Raw genomic sequence first — 18,111 nt, forward strand, 5'->3', positions numbered from 1 at the left:
TTTTGGTCTTATTCTATTTTCTTTTTTTTATAAGAAATGTAAAATTTAATTTCTAATTGTGTTAAAAATGAGTTTCAATAAAAAATTACACGCAGATAAATGATTAAAAAAAAAGATAGAAGTGTAAGTGATTCAAAATAAAATCATAAGGGATTTTAGAACTTTTCATTTTTTTTATTATTGGTGAACTTTATTAAATATAGAAGACACCATATTAGTATAATAGTCAATAAAAGAGGGGAATGTATTCTCTTATATATATTATAAGATTATATATATCACCATTTCAATTATTCAAATACAAATTAACGCTTATGATTTTATTTTTTATCCTAATATATTCTCTCATCACCATTAATTTATAATTAAATAACTGAAATTTTTTCAGATATGAGAAGATTCATTCCAATCAAAGCATACTCAATCAAACTAATCTATAATATATCATATTATTTTCTTTATCTTCGGTGAGGAATGAAAGGACACCTGGAATCATTGGCGAGTTTAAGGATGACATATATATTCTATCAGAATACAGTTTAGATTAAGAACTCTTTTTTCCCTCCTTTATTTCTCGTTCTTTTTTGTTCTGTTTCCTTCCCTATCCTGCCGGCTAAGACATTGCCAATTGTCAATGATAAGATTCACATGCATTTAAAGAATTGTTACAATAAATTTGGCTTTAAATCAGTGTTTTTTTAATGAGAATAGCAAAACAATAATTATAGAACTAGTATGATTTTTACTAATATAAAAGTTAGAATTCTCTGTTTGTTATATATATCTTTTATTTTATCTTTGTGATTTCAACAAATTTGCAAAATAAAAAGTTTTATGACACTATGTTTAATCACATATGACATCATATATATATATATATAAATATATATATAGAGATAGGGTCATGCCTCATGTGTGTGTATATATATATATATATATATATATATATATATATATATATATATATATGAATGAGGCAGGATATTCTTATACTAATGTAAGAGTTAGAAGTCTTACACTCAATCTTGACCATGGATTCACTTGTATCTAATGGCTCACATTACTAAAAAAAATCCGAGCCCTTAAATATAAGTGAGATCAACGGACAAGATTAAGAGTGTAACTTACACTGGTGTAAAATAATCCTGAACATATATATATATATTACAGTGCTGTAGAAGATTATTTCGAGAATTAATTTAGTACAACCTTGGCGTCCAACTCTTTTTCTCTTTCCCTGCTATTGTCCCTCTTTTGCGTGTTTATTTTATATTTCAAACATTGATATGTGTGGGGTCTTTTTTCTTAACCGAAAAACTTCATGAATTTGGATTTTTCGAAGGGTTTTAGGGTATAAAAGTCAGTCTCTCTTCTTTTAAAAGAAGCAATACAAACATGTTTCTTTCTTTTTTATTTAAAAAACAAAAACTTCTTTTGGCACGTAGCAACCAAAGGTATTACCCGTTGCAAAAAATATCATAAGAATAACCCATGTAAGTTAAGAAACTAAGAAATATACAAAACTAAAAATGAATTTGAATAGGCGCACATACTATTCTTTTCCAAATTTATAAAAAAATAAATAAATAGGCTAAGGGTTTTATAAGAGTACTGGTAGAAGCGTGCAAAGCAGAGTAGTACGCAGTATATTGGCAGCGAACTATTATCCTTATCCTTTTCCATCGTGCTCGCGAATGTTCTTCAATGTGCTTCCTCGTTATCGTAAAATAAAAATTCACACACGAATTTCACGTGGCGCTATACCATTGTGGGATGCATTATGCATATGAATCAATTTGTTGGTACGAAATGAACTACACAAAGAACAAAATAGCGGAACGAGAGAGAAATGATCGCCACTTTCATAGTTCATCCCTGTTTTCTAGGAACATATATAACAATCAGAAACACAAATATCAGATAAAGAAATCATGCGCTAAGGAAGACCATAAGCTAACAGAAACCAACAATATACCCCAAACACCCCGAGCTTTATTAATTTCATGCTGTAACAGAGTAATTTTTTTTTATCATAGATATAATTATAGGTGGAGCCCACTCACTTATAAAAAGTTGAAAAAAAATTTAAACTATACAAAAATCCATGAGTGTATAAGAAAATAAACTATTCTCCAACAACATAAGAGTAGTTCCACCCTCCTTTTTTTAGGATTTCAAATCCTAAACTCTAAAACCTATATACATTATAACACATTTTATTGTACAACAAATATACTCTTTCATTGCAACATCATTACACATCAGAATTCATCATCACACTGTACTTATCAGTACATCAAACAACAAACTTGTCAGACTATCTTAAAATCACCAGACATATCAGTCATTTTATATTTTATCACACATTATAGTTATTTCACATTTATCATACATTACTGTCATTCACATTTATCAAAAATATCAATCAGTTCACAGCTTTTCAGATAGAGGTGGTAATAGGGGTTGAACCCGACGGGTCAACCTGCCAACCTGTCAAAACGAGGCAGGTTGAGATATACCTTTCAACCCACCAACCTGTCCCGTTTAATTGTGGGTCAAAATGAGTTGATGGCGGGTTGGCCCACGGGTCAACTTTTTTTTTTTTTTTTTTACTATTAGGTAGTATTTTATTTGTTACTAAGCTTTTGTGATGTAATTTTTTTTATTTTAGTATTCTCCTAGAAAAATAAAGAAGAAAATTTTTATTTATGACAAAGGTTATCCATATATAGAGGCAAAAATAAGTTGCTAAAAAATATCTGACTGAATATTAACTTATATTTAGGCTTGAGATTGAAAAAAAATTAAAGGGAGAGTGAAATAAAAATAAGTAATATTATAAAATTATTAAAATATAATTTATTATTATTTTTTAATTATTTTTTGTTTTTTAAGCTGGTTGACCCACCAACCCACCTCAAAATGGGGTGGGTTGATATTTTCAACCCACCATCAAACGGCGGGTCAACCCGCCCCGCCCCGCTTTTGGCGTGTTGAAGGCGGGTTGACCCGTTTTTCCACCTCTATTTTCAGACATGTCAAAACCTTAGACCTATTATACATCATTAGACATACCAGATAGATAGTTCATCAGAACTTCACATATATTCATATTTTATTTACCATATGTACAACTATAATAATATCTAAACACATTATTAATACAAACATAAACCATCATCCCACCAGAACATGATAGAACTCAACATAGGAGAAAACTTCCTAAATCAAGAGCTTACCTGCGAAACTTTCCTCACAAGCAACTTGATCCTCCAATACATTGCTCCTAGATATGCACTAGTATCACAAATAAGACACTATTAATTATTGATTAAGTGTCACTTGCAATTCAAACAATTAACATCTAAATGTTAATTCACCAATTTACTTAGGTGATTTATCTAATTATTTAAATTACTTTACTTGAATTGTTCTTCTAAAATTCTGTTACTTTTTACCAACTTATTCTAGATGTCATAAGCTTTCCAACGGTATATTATAAGCTTCATTTCGATAAGTATAACTCAAGATACGTTCGTCGTAAGCAAATTGGTTAAACTTGTCATCAAAAATAGGACAATAGACGTTTTAATATTTTTCGAGAAACGTTTTCTCACCTAGTTTATTCTCAAATTTTTATACAAAATACTAGACATCTAAGGCTTTAATTTGACATAAGATTCGTCCCATTTTGTTAAGAAACCTTGCCTTGCCAATTGTGTTTCCCGGCAATTTGTACAATGGTACCCACATCACAATATAATTAAGGAACTTTTGTTACCCACAATGTTTTGGGTCCATTTAGATTAGGTGTGGGCAGCAGTTAGGGGTGTTCGCAGTCTGGATTGGATCGGTTTTGAACCAAAAAACCATCTGATATAATCCTATCGGTTTGGTCATTTAATCATCCAATCGGTTTGAATTTTTTTTAAGATCCGATCCGATCCAATTTTTTTCAGTTTGGATTGGATCGGTTTTCGGTTTTTTTGAAAAGCCTAAAAACATTTTATAAAAATTAGTTTTACCAAAACACAATTTTATCAAGGCCCTTAATTTTACCAAAATCGCCTCCACATGTAATATATAAATCACAGAGCATATTTTAACAAAGTACAAAAAAGGCCCTTAGCTATATGCTTAAATAAATATACCAGTCAGGCTCCAAGTAAGTACTAAGTACAGAGAAGGCCCGTGACAAATTACAAAACCTGACATCAACTCAGCATATTGTAACAAGTAAAGGGAATGACAAAGTCTGCATAAAAATACATCTAATTTTGACCAACAAAAAAATAAACCCCCCTTTTTCCCTTAAAAAAATTTAACATATAGAATGACAGTATCTTCTACTGATACTCGGGGTCCCCAGTCCTTTGAGATAGAGCAATAAATTGTAGTTGTTCAGTAACAAAATCTGCTAGAATACTTTCACCCTTGGGAAAAAAAGAAGACAAAAAGGAATTAGAGACTTTAAAAGGAATTAGAGACTTTAAAATGAAGTTTATCTGCTAGTTTATTTGCAGATAGTTTATTTGCAGAGACTTTACTGTTCAAGTAAATATTTGAAAGATGTGGAGTAATACAAAAGGGAGAAGATCTATATATGAGAACATGAGTCATACATACCTAGGCAGTTACAGAGTATTTCATAGTCATGTAGTGGTACAAAATAAAATACAAACAGTTAGTGTAAGTGATCATGTAGCTCGCGACAGTGACATAAATGACTAAATATTATCAAATACCTGCATAATAATTAATAAGGATGAGTATCTTTTTCTACTAATAATTCAAATGAAACCATGAGTCTTTAAGAACATAATTAATTTAAATTGTAGTTTACTGCTGGGTTCGTTTTCAAATCATGATTTATTGGTGCTTCGGTTTTTATTTGTATAGTATCAATATATTACTTAGTATATTCAAAAGTATTATCTAATGGAAGTAAAATAAAAGCAATTGTATCTATAAAAAAAAGCAACTGTATTCATTGTTATTAAAGAAGGACATGACTACAGTTGCTTTTTATAAAAACCTTGCTTTAAGTATTCAAAAGTATTATCTTACTGAAGTAAAATAAAAGCAATTGTATCATGGTTACAAATTATAAATTGCATCTCTCCATCACTTGATATTCATATTCAACCAAATAAAAGTCACACTTGTTTTTTTTTTTATTACAGAAATTTAGCATGCATTTAAATATCTAAAATACAAATTTTCTTTTAAAACAAATACAAATAAATCTGAACCGCATTACAGGATGCCGTTAACAAAAGACTATTAAGGGAAGAAAAAGTGATATCAACACTCTATAGAACCAAAGTGACAAACCTGGACAGTACTAAACAATAATGTATGTTTTATTTTCAAGATAAACTATTCTTAAAGAAAGCTTGCAGGAAGACAAAATCACCACCAGCGTGCAGAAACTGTTTCTCCAATAACTTCCAAAAGCCAGATTAATTTTGTATTTTTTTTTAAAGAAAAAAACACTTCCCATTTCAGTTTGAAGTTGTTAGTTTAAACATAATGGTAACCCTAATGCATTGACCGCATAAATATTTCAAATGATATTCTAACTCCAAAATGGATAGCAGCCGGGTAATTTTGGACTTACTGTTTGGATGAAACATTCGAGAAACAAAGCGCACTGTAGGTGGTTTATTAGGATAATCCTCTGTGAACTGAAGTGTCAACTTAAACGTACCTGAAAGACACAAATGAAAGTCCAGAAGTGTCTGCTACTTGTTAGATCTTGAGAACAAAACGACAAAGAGAAGAATTAAAAAAAAATAAGGATTACCAATCATATAGTGAGTACGGACTACTCAATCAGAGTGGGTGACTGGCTAATAACAGAGATAGGTAGTGATCGACTATGGAGATAACTCAGATAACAGAGAGAGGCAGAGTGGGTGACTGCGTGGGTGACCGATTAGGGATTTAGGGTGGGTGACTAGTTGCGTTTGCACTTTGCATATTAATGGGCTATCGGTCTTAGTTTTATAATTTAGGAACAGGCCCAATATCGCATATGTTATAAAAATATTGGATCGGTTTGGATTGGATCGGTTTTCACCAATCAAACCGAAAACCGATCCAATCCAGTCAAAATTTTCGGTTTTTGTTCGATTTTCGGTTTTTCGGTTTTTCGGTTTTTAGTTTTTCGGTTCGGTCACCGCGGTTTGATTCGGTTTGGATCGGTTGTTGAACACCCCTAGCAGCAGTCCATTATTAGAGAAAAGTGGGGGGAATATGCCCTTAACAACCCAAATTTGCTTATAGTCTTTCACATTTTTTTTCAACTTGCAATGGTATGAAATATAACATTTTCTTCCACAATAATTTCTTTTAATAAAAGAATTTTTAGACATATAACTATGATGCACATGTGATGTCTTTTTAGCATGTGAATGATGCATGTTAGGTTTAACATAACCTAAACCATAAGTAACATGTGAGGGTCTTTGATGACCAAGTATAACATCTAAGTTCTCCCTAGCACATGTAAATTTTTCTAAATCATCATTCAATCTTTTAACTTCTTCCTTAAACTTTTCACATGTAGTACAAGATATAGAAGATGAAGATGCACCATTTAATCTAGATAAATATACAAGACAATTAGTACTAGCATCAATCAACTTTAAGGTTTCATTCTCATCTTTTAAGTCTAAAAGTTATTCATTAAGTAATGTTACTTGCTCTATCAAATCATTATTATACTTTTTAACAACTCTAAGTTTCTTAACATATGACAAAGATTCTTCAGAGTTCATTAAAAGCAATTTTCAATTCATCATTAAGCAAAGATTTTCTTCCTCCTTACTTGATCAAGAACTTAAGCTTGAGGAGTCTTCATCCCAAGCCATGTATGTTTTTCTTCCTTTCTTCTTGCCTTTACTTGTCCTTTTGTCACTTTTAGGTTTAGATTGAAGTGTAGGACAATCATTCTAGTAGTGGTCTTGCTTTCCACATTCAAAACAAGTAACTTGAGCATTTGATGAGCTTGAATCTCCTTTAAACTTTCCTTAGGCCACAGGTCTTTGTTTGCTTTTTAGGAAGTTTTTCTTGTTAAAGAATTTGTCAAATTTCTTGATAAAGAAAGCCATTTGTTCGAGGTCAAATTCCTCCTCATCGGAATCATTATCTTCTTGCTCCTTGGAGGTAGTAGACTTGCAACAAATACTTTTGATCTTTTTCTTGGATTGATCCCTCAAGGCATGTCTCTTCATCTCAAACTCATATTCTTGAAGCTTTCCAAAGAGAGTGGCTATTTGCATTGTCTCCAAATCTTTTGATTCATAGATAACTGATACCTTAGCATCCCATTCCTTGGTCATACACCTCAAGATTTTGTTGACAAATTTCTCATCATTGTAGAGGATACCTAAAGCATTAAATCTTGTAATGATGTGAGTAAAATATTTTTGCAAATCATAAACACTCTCATGATCAAGCATATCAAAGGTTTCATATTCTCTAGTAAGAGCATTTTGTTTAGACCTCTTAACTTCATTAGTACCCTCATGTGTGAGTTCTAAAACTTTCCACATCTCCTTAGCAGTTTTACAAGAAGAAATCCTAAAAAGTACTCATCTCTACCTAGAGCATTAGTTATAAGATTTTTAGCTTTAGCATTGCCTTGAGCTTCCTTAAGTTCTTGATTGTTAAACTCTTTAGCCTTTTTAGGAATCTTATTACCATCATCACTCAAAGTAGTAGGAATTTCATATTCCTCTTCAACACTAGTCCAAACCCTAAGATCAACCAATTCTAAAAAAATTTGCATTCTTGATTTCCAATAAGGATAATCAGTTCCATTAAAATAAGGTGGCCTATTGGTTGAACTACCCTCTTGAGACAAATCATTATTTAAGCTAGCCATTATTTATGGATCTTTATCTCTAGGTGGTTAAACCTAAAATAGAGAACTTAAGCTCTGAGGTCAATTGTAAAGAAAGAATGGCTAAATAATAACACAAGAGTGGGGATAATTGTGTTTTAAACTTTTTTTACAATTAAATCAAAATTTAAAACCTAAGAATCCTTTTTAGAAAACATGCAAAAAAAAGACTTAATAAAAATTTCCAAACCCTAAAAATAAATTCATATTATCAAGAATAATGAATTAGAGAAGAGTAATGCAGCGATAAATAAAAAAGTAAGGGAAGAGAAAATAACACCAAAATTTATCCTGGTTCACTCTCTACCACTGAGAGCTACATCCAGATTGAGGCAGATCTTTCCACTCTCATCATGCTTTCAATTGGTGCTTGAAGCAACCATTTTACAAGAGGAGTTTTACAAGACCAGTGATCTTCACTCAATCACGCTCTACCTAACCCTAGGATCACTCCCTTTGAACCAACACAATTGGAATTTTACAAGACCGTAACCAACCCCTTGATCACTCTTAACATAAATCCTAGGATCACTCCAATTGAACAACCATAGCAAAAACGATCTCCCAATTTCAAAACAATAAGTAAAAACAGATAATATAGGAAGAAGAATAATTATAGAGCTTTCTCTCTCTAGAACTCAAGTTTATGCAAAAATCATATTCATGAGTGATTCTGACTCTAATGCATGTAATATTACGCTCTTTCTTGTTTCTGAATCCTAAAACATGAATATATAAAACCCAAGTGATATATAAAAAGATACAAAAAGATTTAATTCAGATTTAAAAAATTATTACATGACCCCCGAAATATATCTGAATATATTTGAATCTGTATTCGGATATTCTGGGCAGAGATATCTGGATACCATATCCGGATATACAGTTCATCTATCCGGATATTTAATGACAGCAATCACAAAATCATCCGAATTTGATCTAACTTAGTTCTAAATGATCTTTTATCACTTCTCACACATGAAGGCATGTTCTTAGCAACAATCTAATAGTTGGTCATGTGTGTGAGACTTGTATGCATGAGATATGTTACTAAATAAAGGTGTTCGCGATCTGGATTGGATCAGTTTTGGAAGAAAAATTATCTGATCCAATCCCTTCGGATTAATCATGTTATCATCCAACGGGTTTGGATTTTTTTTAAATCTGATCCGATCCAATTCAATTTTTTTCGGTTTGCTTTGGATCGATTTTCGGTTTTTAAAAATCCTAAAATTAGTTTCATGATTATTTTGCAAATAACATCTTTTGTATATATTGGCTTTATAATTTTTTTTTAAATACAAAAGTATAAATATAGTTTTTGTTTTGGGTAATGAGATATGAAGCTCTACACAAATGAAATTTTGTTGATGAGATGTGACTAGATTTTTTCAATTTTTCTTGGGTTTAGAAATTTTTGGGCTATGATTGAGGGAAGACTCAAGTAGGTATAAGAGAATTAATATATTGTGTCGGTTTGGATTGGATCAGTTTTCATCAACCAATCCAAAAACTGATTCAATCTAATTAAAATTTGCGATTTTTTTTCGATTTTCGATTTTTCGGTTCGGTCACCGCGGTTTGGATCGATTGATGAACACCCCTATTACTAAATGCAATCTAGAGAGATATAAGCTAAATAAACTCAACTTCATACATTCAAAGACTTCAAAAGTATATGACACATCAACTGAATACAAGTATTCAATTATCTTCAAGTGTCTTCATCCTTTGAGTCTTCTAGGTCTTTTCTTCACTTGAATACTTTGACTTTGAAGTTGACTTTGCACAATTGAATCATTTCTTCACTTTTGCATGTTGCCTTGGTCTTCTAGAGATATTTGAGACTTGTCACATTGTCTTCTAAGTTGTACATCCATGTTAAGCTTGTTGGTGCTTTGTAATAATCAAAACTTCAACTATGTAGGCTTTGAAACCTTTGGCTTAACAGATCCATCCTTAAACATATATTTTCAACCATATTATAAACCAAAAGAATGCATTCAATCAATCATTTGGTAGGAAATAAGACTAGGTTAGCAAACTAGTCAATTTTGCCAATATTCTTTGATTTTCCAATCAATTTAACATACCTTTGACTTTTATTTAATTGAAATTTGACCTAATTTTATAAATTAATCCAAACATAATTAGATCAATTTAAGATCACTTCTGGTCATCAAAATTATATGGTGAATTTAATTGCACAATCAAAATTAAGCTTAGGCCATTATTTTTCCTTTTTGCAATTTATCCTTATACTTTCACATATTTATATTTTGACCCCTAGACTTTAGCAATATCCTCATTTAGGTCTAATTTATCTTACTTGACATGAATTATATCATCACAAATTTTAGCATGTCAATTCATTCATTTACTCAACAAAACTCACATCAAAGGCTTACTTATTCCAAAGCTAGTGTAAACTAGTAATCATTCTTATTATCCTTTTATAATTTCAAGATTTGTTAATAAGAATTTTTATATAAATGGCCTGAAAAAACCCAACGGGTAATTAGCAATCCCATTATAAAGAAAAATGTTATTAACATTCATTTTTTGAACAAATCATATAATCCTACGATTTCATTGACTAATAAGGTTATCAAATGAATTGAAATTCTAACTGATACAATAAAAAATGATAGATGAGTTAATATATGCTCTAAAGTTGAAAATATCATATAAAAATGCATAAATAAAAATATATAAAAGGTCTGAATACTAGGAATAGAAAGAATATATATATATATATATATATATATATATATATATATATATATATATATATATATATAAGGAATTGAATTCAGTATAAATAAGGACTTACTCTTTTAGAAGATAGAAGATAAGATGTCATGCCGCTACTCAGACTCGAACCAAGATGCTATAGCACTGCTTCCTAAGAGCAACATGTCTACCAATTTCGCCATAGTAGCTTACTCAAAATTATAATAACCTATTTTTAGTCAATCGTCGAGAATTAAATGCATCTCTATTTTTCAATAAAAGAAAAATAGTCAACTTACCGATTAAAAACATAGTACTTCATTCAAACAATTTTTGTATTTTTTTTAATATCACTAAAAATAATAATATAAATAATCTAATAGTAGAATTTAGAGTAATATCCTAAGGAATATGAGATGGTATTCTAAATCGTATTAAGAATATATACATTCAATATTTTATCCTTATTCTACATCAATATTAAAGAAAATTCCGTGAATCGAGCTAATTTAGATTATTTTATTTTCTCCCACCAATATTTGTTTTTATTAGAAACAAAACTTTTTAAGTTCCCTTTAAAAAGAGATTGGGCTAATGAAAAAGCTTTCAATGTTGTCCAATATCCCTTCTTTTTCCAAAAAGTGTTTGGAATGATTCTTTTCGATGTGGATGTGCACTTTTTTGGAACTACCATCCAACTCGAACCTCCTTGTTTTCTATATAAAGTAAAACTTTATAGATTATAACACACTTTTTAAAAAATTGGAACTCGCTTTCAAATTGTTTCCCAACATGGATATCTTTTTATTGTAATGAAAAATAATCAATTCTTTCAAAAATACACTAACGTTTTTGAATAAGAATTCTTATTTTATTGTATCAATGTTATATGAATTTTTGCTTATTCATAGTAAACAAAAAAAAATTTCATTTTATTTTGGTTCACAATTATTTATCTATAATCCAAAATAAAAAGGAATTTTTTTATTTTACAAAATTCGTTTTATTTTATTGAAATAAATTATTAAAAACAAAAAAGTCTATTTTTTATTTACCGAGAATTTTATTATTGGCCCATTTTTACTTTAAATTGGAGGCATTGTGCAAATATTGAACTGTTCAATTTGTATTAATTATTAAACGAACCTTTTACAAAAGAGATAAAACAAAATTCGCAAATAAGTATCAAAACTCATTAAGAATCAACAAAGTATTTTTTCTTTTCTTTTTATGGACTATACACATCAATCTTCATGGACCATCCTTTTCATTAAGAATCAACATAGGGATTGGACTTCTACTGTTTTTCCTGTGGCAACTAAAAATCTGCCTTTCCTAGTATTTTTTTGCTAACTATAATTACAATTTACTCGGTCGATTTGTCTATTCATCAAATCCATAAAATTTCTATATATCAATATGTATGGTCTTAGACTATAAATGTTGATCTTTCTTTAGAGTTTGGATATTCCATTGATTCACTTACTTCTATTATGGAATTGGTAGGAATGTGTTCTTATGTATTAATAGGCTTTTGGTTCAGACGTCCTATTGCCGCAAATGCTTGTCAAAAGGCGTTTGTAACTAACTCATGTTCACAGCTACCCGGAATACCATGTGCTTGCATTCTAGCTAATTTATATGAACAAATAAAGGGCTCTGCACATGGTCCAATGAAGGGTAAATTGGATCAACATGTGCCAAAACTCCCATTCTAATTTATATCAACAAATAATAATAAAAAATTAAATGGCCAAGAGACTATTAGAGTAACAATGTACTTCATTTTTCATCTACAGAAAAGTCTGGTTCTGCTGGCTTTTGCAAAGAGCTGCTGACAACTCCAGAATGCTTATTGACACCTTTCCTAATGCTCCTCGCGACCCTTGTTGCATAAGATGTTGATGTTGATGTTTCAGATTCAGCAACTGCGAGATTCTCCTCGGCCTTCAGTTCAGCAACTTCCTTCCTTTTCTTATGCCTTCTCCATGCAGCTTGAATGAAACAAGCTGCCCATGTTCTCCATTGGTGTGAGTAAAACCTGAATCTATGTCTGAGTTGTTTAGTGTGTAGTCTTCTAAATTGAGATGCAACAAACTTTAAGTCTTCGGCTATGAGTGCAAAGGCCTCTACTTCTGAGATGGCTTTAACTGTTCGAGTTGAAGAAGGGAGTATTACACTTGTTCGTGGGTCCAATGCCCATGTTAATAGTTCCTCACCACAGAAATCACCTGCACCAACATGGCATGAGTTGAAGAATCCAACTCGGCCTCCATTGGTGGTGTAAGAATCAAGATGGCCTCGAATTATGAAAAGCATCTCATTCACAGGATCACCCTCACGAACAAGATAAGTGCCCTCAGTGCACAACGCAGGCTTTAGCCTTTCACATATTGCGACTAGCATCCTCTCATCCATTTGATCAAACAATGGCACCTGTTAATAATGAGTTAGTTAATGAATAACTTCAATTGTAGTATTAATATTACTAATATATATATATATATATATATATATATATATATATATATATATATATATATATATATGAGGTAGGATCCTTGGCCCCCGGGGTAAATTTTGAAATTTGACACCTCATCTGAGAGTCGTTAGATCACCGTTAGATCAAAAAAGATCAACGGCTCTGATTTGTAAGCATATGACACCGTTGATCTTTTTTGATCTAACGACTCTCAGATGAGGTGTCAAATTTCAAATTTGACACTGGTGTCAAAGGATCCTTCCTTATATATATATATATGGACTTTGGTTTTGTCCTGTTACAGGAATAATTTTTTTTTTTTTCTATAAAGAAAACGACAAACTAGATGATAATAAAGAAAGTGAAAGATACATTGAATTCAAAGACTTTGTATTGTCGGTAGTGATTGCATGATGTCAATTTGTTTCCTGTAACATAATTCTTATTTATCCCTATATATAGAGAGAGAGGTAAAATCATTTCTGCAGCAGCTCTACGTACAACAACTACAGGTGTATGGTTATGATTCTCCACATTTAATGCTTTCATCCTTTGTATGATTACAATACCTCGCATTTAATGTTTTCAAGTATATAGATGGCAAGTATTTGATTGTTGTATGTACAGCAGCTGCAGAAATATAAACTCCATATATATATATATATATATAATGCAAGCAAGATTTTCACTTTCAGAAGTGGATGTTCTTAAATGTAAATCATGGTATGGATTGAGAGCTTTCTTATAAATAAACAAATACAATTAAATTTGATGTTACACTCATGACTTACTCCTCGAACTAGTTCAAGACAAAGGTGGCGCTTGATGTCTCTCCGAAGATCCACTGGAAGTCCTTTGAGAAGAGCTTCTTCATCTACCCCACGTGTAGCCAGCCATTTATATTGATCATATTTACGCACAGATTGTCTTAGTTCTGGAGGTAGTTGCCTGTGATGCATCCATTGTTCTGTATCAGTTCTTTTCACCCTCCACTCTTCTAAGCGAGCTGTTGTTGATTGGAGGTATGTCTGCAAAATTCAAGTTCTATATTGGTACGCCTTATTGAATAATGTCAATTCAGACTGATGAATTTTTGTGCTACAGTTCAATTTGGGAAACTAAAATTACAACAGAGTGAATGTTTGTGTTTCTCAGATAGGACTTCTGAGTAAGATATGGAGAATGTACTTTAGTCAAGCAATGTGTTTCCTGTTGTACATTTAAGGCTATCTTGTAACTGATTCATGCAAATAATTAAAGTTTTCTTAAAAGAAAAATCTCAGAATGTAACAAATGAGAGCGAAAAGCAATCTACTTTCTGCATAAAAAATAAAGTAGCCTCAGTCTCCATGCAATTATGGGCTTAAGTCATGTCTTAAACGACACAAAAGACTAGCAAGTTAAAGTGTCGGCATTTGGACTAGAATCTTGAGTTGGAGAAATGTTTGGGGTATGACCAAAAGTATGGCCTTAAATCTTGGATTACAGCACTCGACCCAAAAGGTTAGCTAGTTAGTCTTGTCCCATACAAGCTTATAAGGGCACTTTACTATTCTCCAATCTCATAAAAAGGCTAGCCAATTAATTGTTCGCATTTGAACTTGAATCTTGGTAAGTGTTTGGGGCATGATAAAAAGTATGGGCTTAGATATTGGATTAGATAACTAGATACAAAAGACTAGTGTTCGTGTTCCATACAAGCTGATAAGATTTTTATCATTATCCAATCTATCTAATGTGAGATTTCCCACTTCCCCTTATACTCACACACGTGCTCTCTTATCTAAAACATTAAAAATGTATGGGTAATACATCACATTTTCAAGACATTCAGAGAGAATATCTGTCGTATGTGCAAAGCAGTTCTAGGCTAAGAGACATAATTTAACTTTCTTACCTGCATATTACCAATGAGCAACCCAAAAAGAACCAATCCAAGGGTTGCAACCACAATGGCGACCATGACTTCTCCAACAAAAGTGCTAGTAAGAAGGCCTTGTCCCAAAGAACTGCACCGTCCAATCACAAAAGCATTAATGCGCAAGGGATAAAAGAGCCTATAGTGAGTCATGGGTACAACTAGTTGAGAAAATCTTCTCTATTTGATAGGGAAGAGGAAAGAGAAAAATATTTCCTTCATTTTATCAAGGTTTGTAGGAACTAGGAAGTCATCATTATCTTTTCCTCAACAAAAGATGTTAAAAAAGAACTAGAGAAGTGAGTAGCATTTTGGATTTTGGAACATTAGGATTGAATGATGCTGATTTAAGATTAAAATTGAAATGTTTTGAATAAAGCAAGGTGATAATCTAATTCTTATAATGCTTAACTCAGGTGGAAATATGATAACAAGGTAGAATCGCTCCATAAGACTTACCTCAGATTCCTTAGGCCCCACCACAGGCAAAAGAAGTACTTATTAAAGAATGGCGAGGATGTAACTTGGAAAGTCACAGCATCAGCGTATATACCAAACTGATAAAAGTCAGCATTTGGTGAGCATAAATTTGTGACATTACTTGCTATAAACCAGGAGCCCCTAAGAGCTTCATTAACCCTGTGACAGTCAAAGAATCCATACTGACAAGATGACTTATCCATATCGCAGACACTTCTCCAGCATGCTTCTTGACGTTCGATTGCTAGAAGGTACCAGCAAGCTCCTAAAATCTGTTTAGAATATTTCCCATCCAAAATTTAAAGTATGAGTAATGATTTTTTCTGTTTTATTAATTTAGTTTGTATATGCTTAGTTTGCCAACAAAAAAAATTCCATAACAGCCATTCCTGTAGAAAAATTTCAAGATTAAAGCACCAACTCAACCCAAAAGCTTAAGCTATTGGGTGAGGCTATATTAATGGTTTTATATATTCAACACGCCCCCTCACACAAAAGTCCACTCGATTTGAAGAGTGGACAATGCACAGGCCCACCTACTTGTGCTAAAAAGAAAGTGGGGGGCGGTGAGAATTGAACCCGAGACATGAGGCTCTGATACTATGTAAATAACTAATTCAACCCAAAAACTTAAATTATTAGGTGAGGCTATATTAATGGTTTTATATATCTCAACAAAGACTAATACATAATATATCCCTTTGCTAAAAGTTTCATCCCAGGAGTAGCTGAAGAATTTAATTGGAGCATGATAGCCCCAGAAGTGACCTAAAGCAAGAGTGTTTTCAAGTTATGTAATGTTAATAGTATGCAAAAACTTAAGCCACATTCTAGTTTAGCTTGGTAAGAAATAAAATTTGGTCTCCATCAAAACCTTCCCTCTTAATGTAAAACTTAATTTCCTGAATAAACATGATAAAAAAAGGAAAAAGCTCCAGCTGCTTGAGCAATCAAGAAAATGAAGTTCCCATTTGCTTACATGGCTAGCCAACATGTAAAGCATCAGGTTGTAAGCAGCCCCTGCCCATGCTGTTTGTGTCACAACCCCTGTAGCTTTTACAATTTGTGAAGAAAGTGGAAAAATCAGATATAGCCTCGGAAGATATTGGAAAATGATGAAAAAGCGAAGGACATTTTTTGTGTTTGCCATGGTTGAACCCCTAAGAGTTGGTATAACAATCCAAATTAACACCTGGAATAAAATAAACATAACAAAATAGCATATTTAGCATGTTAAAGCACCAACATTTTGCTTAAAAGAAAGAAAAATTTCATTTTAAGGTACCTGAGGAAGGGGCAAGGCAGCAAAAAAGTCTAACCAGAAACCTTTGCGGAGGTATCTAATTGCAATCTTAGAATATCCTAGAACAAGTTCTCCTCTCCCAAATACCCGGGAAGAAGGAGCAACATAAGCTGTACGAAACTTCATCAAAATCTGAATCATGTAAAGGACATCCCCCCCTGATCTAACAATTGTGAGAATAACTTCAAGAGTTATTCCAATATCAATGCAGGCTTCATCTCTAACTACTGGCAAATAAAAGAAGAGAGGGTCCACAAACAAAGATACTAAACATGCTACCAAGAAAATCTTGTTCCACCGGTGAATGATTTGTCCCCGGGGATCTAATGTTCTTCGTTTTACTTTGTCATAGTCCTCTGAGAATACTCTTGACAATACTCTAGCTTTCAAGAACTTTCCCGTCTTCCCTGTCATCTTCTTCTCAACCATTTTGGAACTAGGCTCAGCTATTTGTGTTCCATCAATGTTGTATTTAAGCTTTACCCCATTTCCACCATTAGTTGCGGGGATTTTTGCTAGCTCAGGATCATCCTCAAACCTAAAATATGAAAAATTAGAATTAAAAGCTTATAAATTATGAAAGGGTTCCTCATTTTTGCTGTCACTGCTGATGGAAAAACTTGCAGCAAATATATTATAATAGGATACAGAGCTAGATCCTGAAATTAACAAAAAAAAAAATAGAATACGGAACCGGATCCCGATGAAAGTAACTGTTGCTGCAAATTTTCTAATCTGCAGCAACGGGAGAGCTATTAAAGCAATTATGAAAAGCCATTTTATGTAGTATGAACTCTGAACTAGTAGTACTATATAACTCGGAACTTGAGAGATATTATAAAGGAAACACACCTTTCAGATCTTGAATGACCAAAACCCATACCGAATTTCCAGAAAGTATTACCTTGTCTTCAATCAAAATTATGAATCTGGAGAGCAAGGAAATGGGGTTAAATAAAATCGTAGCTGTTTGTTGTTAAACAAGTCATTAAAGAATGTTGAGCTTTTTAGTTTGACCCATTCATGGTTGCTAAGACCAGATTCTTGTGAACAATGGAATAGAAGATACAAAACTTGGGGATGAAGCTTTAGAGAGATTCTCCAATTTACTATCTTAGTGCAAAAAAAAAATAAAAAAAATTCGTTACGTAAAGGCAGAGAAGTCGGATATCTTTAAACTCAGCAAACAATCGAGTGAGATAACTTTTGAATATACTTATCACATCAAATGTAAATGAAAATGCAACATCGCACTTAAACTTTAGAACACTGACACATACAAAAGC

At 32.1% G+C, this 18,111-nt stretch overlaps 1 protein-coding gene across 1 annotated transcript; it reads right to left on the reverse strand.

The window, feature by feature from the left end:
• Nucleotides 1–12,424: 12,424 nt before the first annotated feature.
• On the reverse strand, nucleotides 12,425–17,706 carry LOC133318664 (protein CNGC15c-like). The gene is made up of 7 exons (XM_061520711.1): nucleotides 17,678–17,706; nucleotides 16,808–17,363; nucleotides 16,502–16,714; nucleotides 15,502–15,794; nucleotides 15,022–15,133; nucleotides 13,916–14,152; nucleotides 12,425–13,078 (listed from the first exon to the last, which is right to left on the reverse strand). The coding sequence occupies exons 1-7, from the start codon at nucleotides 17,704–17,706 to the stop codon at nucleotides 12,425–12,427; spliced, it is 2,094 nt and encodes a 697-aa protein (XP_061376695.1).
• Nucleotides 17,707–18,111: the final 405 nt, after the last annotated feature.

This window comes from Gastrolobium bilobum, unplaced genomic scaffold (assembly GCF_033153095.1).
Source record: "Gastrolobium bilobum isolate Gb01-03AN ecotype WA unplaced genomic scaffold, APGP_CSIRO_Gbil_v1 utg1425, whole genome shotgun sequence".
Lineage (NCBI taxonomy): Eukaryota > Viridiplantae > Streptophyta > Magnoliopsida > Fabales > Fabaceae > Gastrolobium > Gastrolobium bilobum.

Excerpts from the sequence above, each read along its gene's own strand:
- LOC133318664 (XM_061520711.1), bottom strand. The coding sequence starts at position 17,706 with ATGGGTTTTGGTCATTCAAGATCTGAAAG. Across the intron at positions 17,364-17,677 it reads GGTCATTCAAGATCTGAAAG|GTTTGAGGATGATCCTGAGC; the intron begins GTGTGTTTCCTT and ends TTCATATTTTAG. Across the intron at positions 13,079-13,915 it reads GTCTTGAACTAGTTCGAGGA|GTGCCATTGTTTGATCAAAT; the intron begins GTAAGTCATGAG and ends CATTATTAACAG.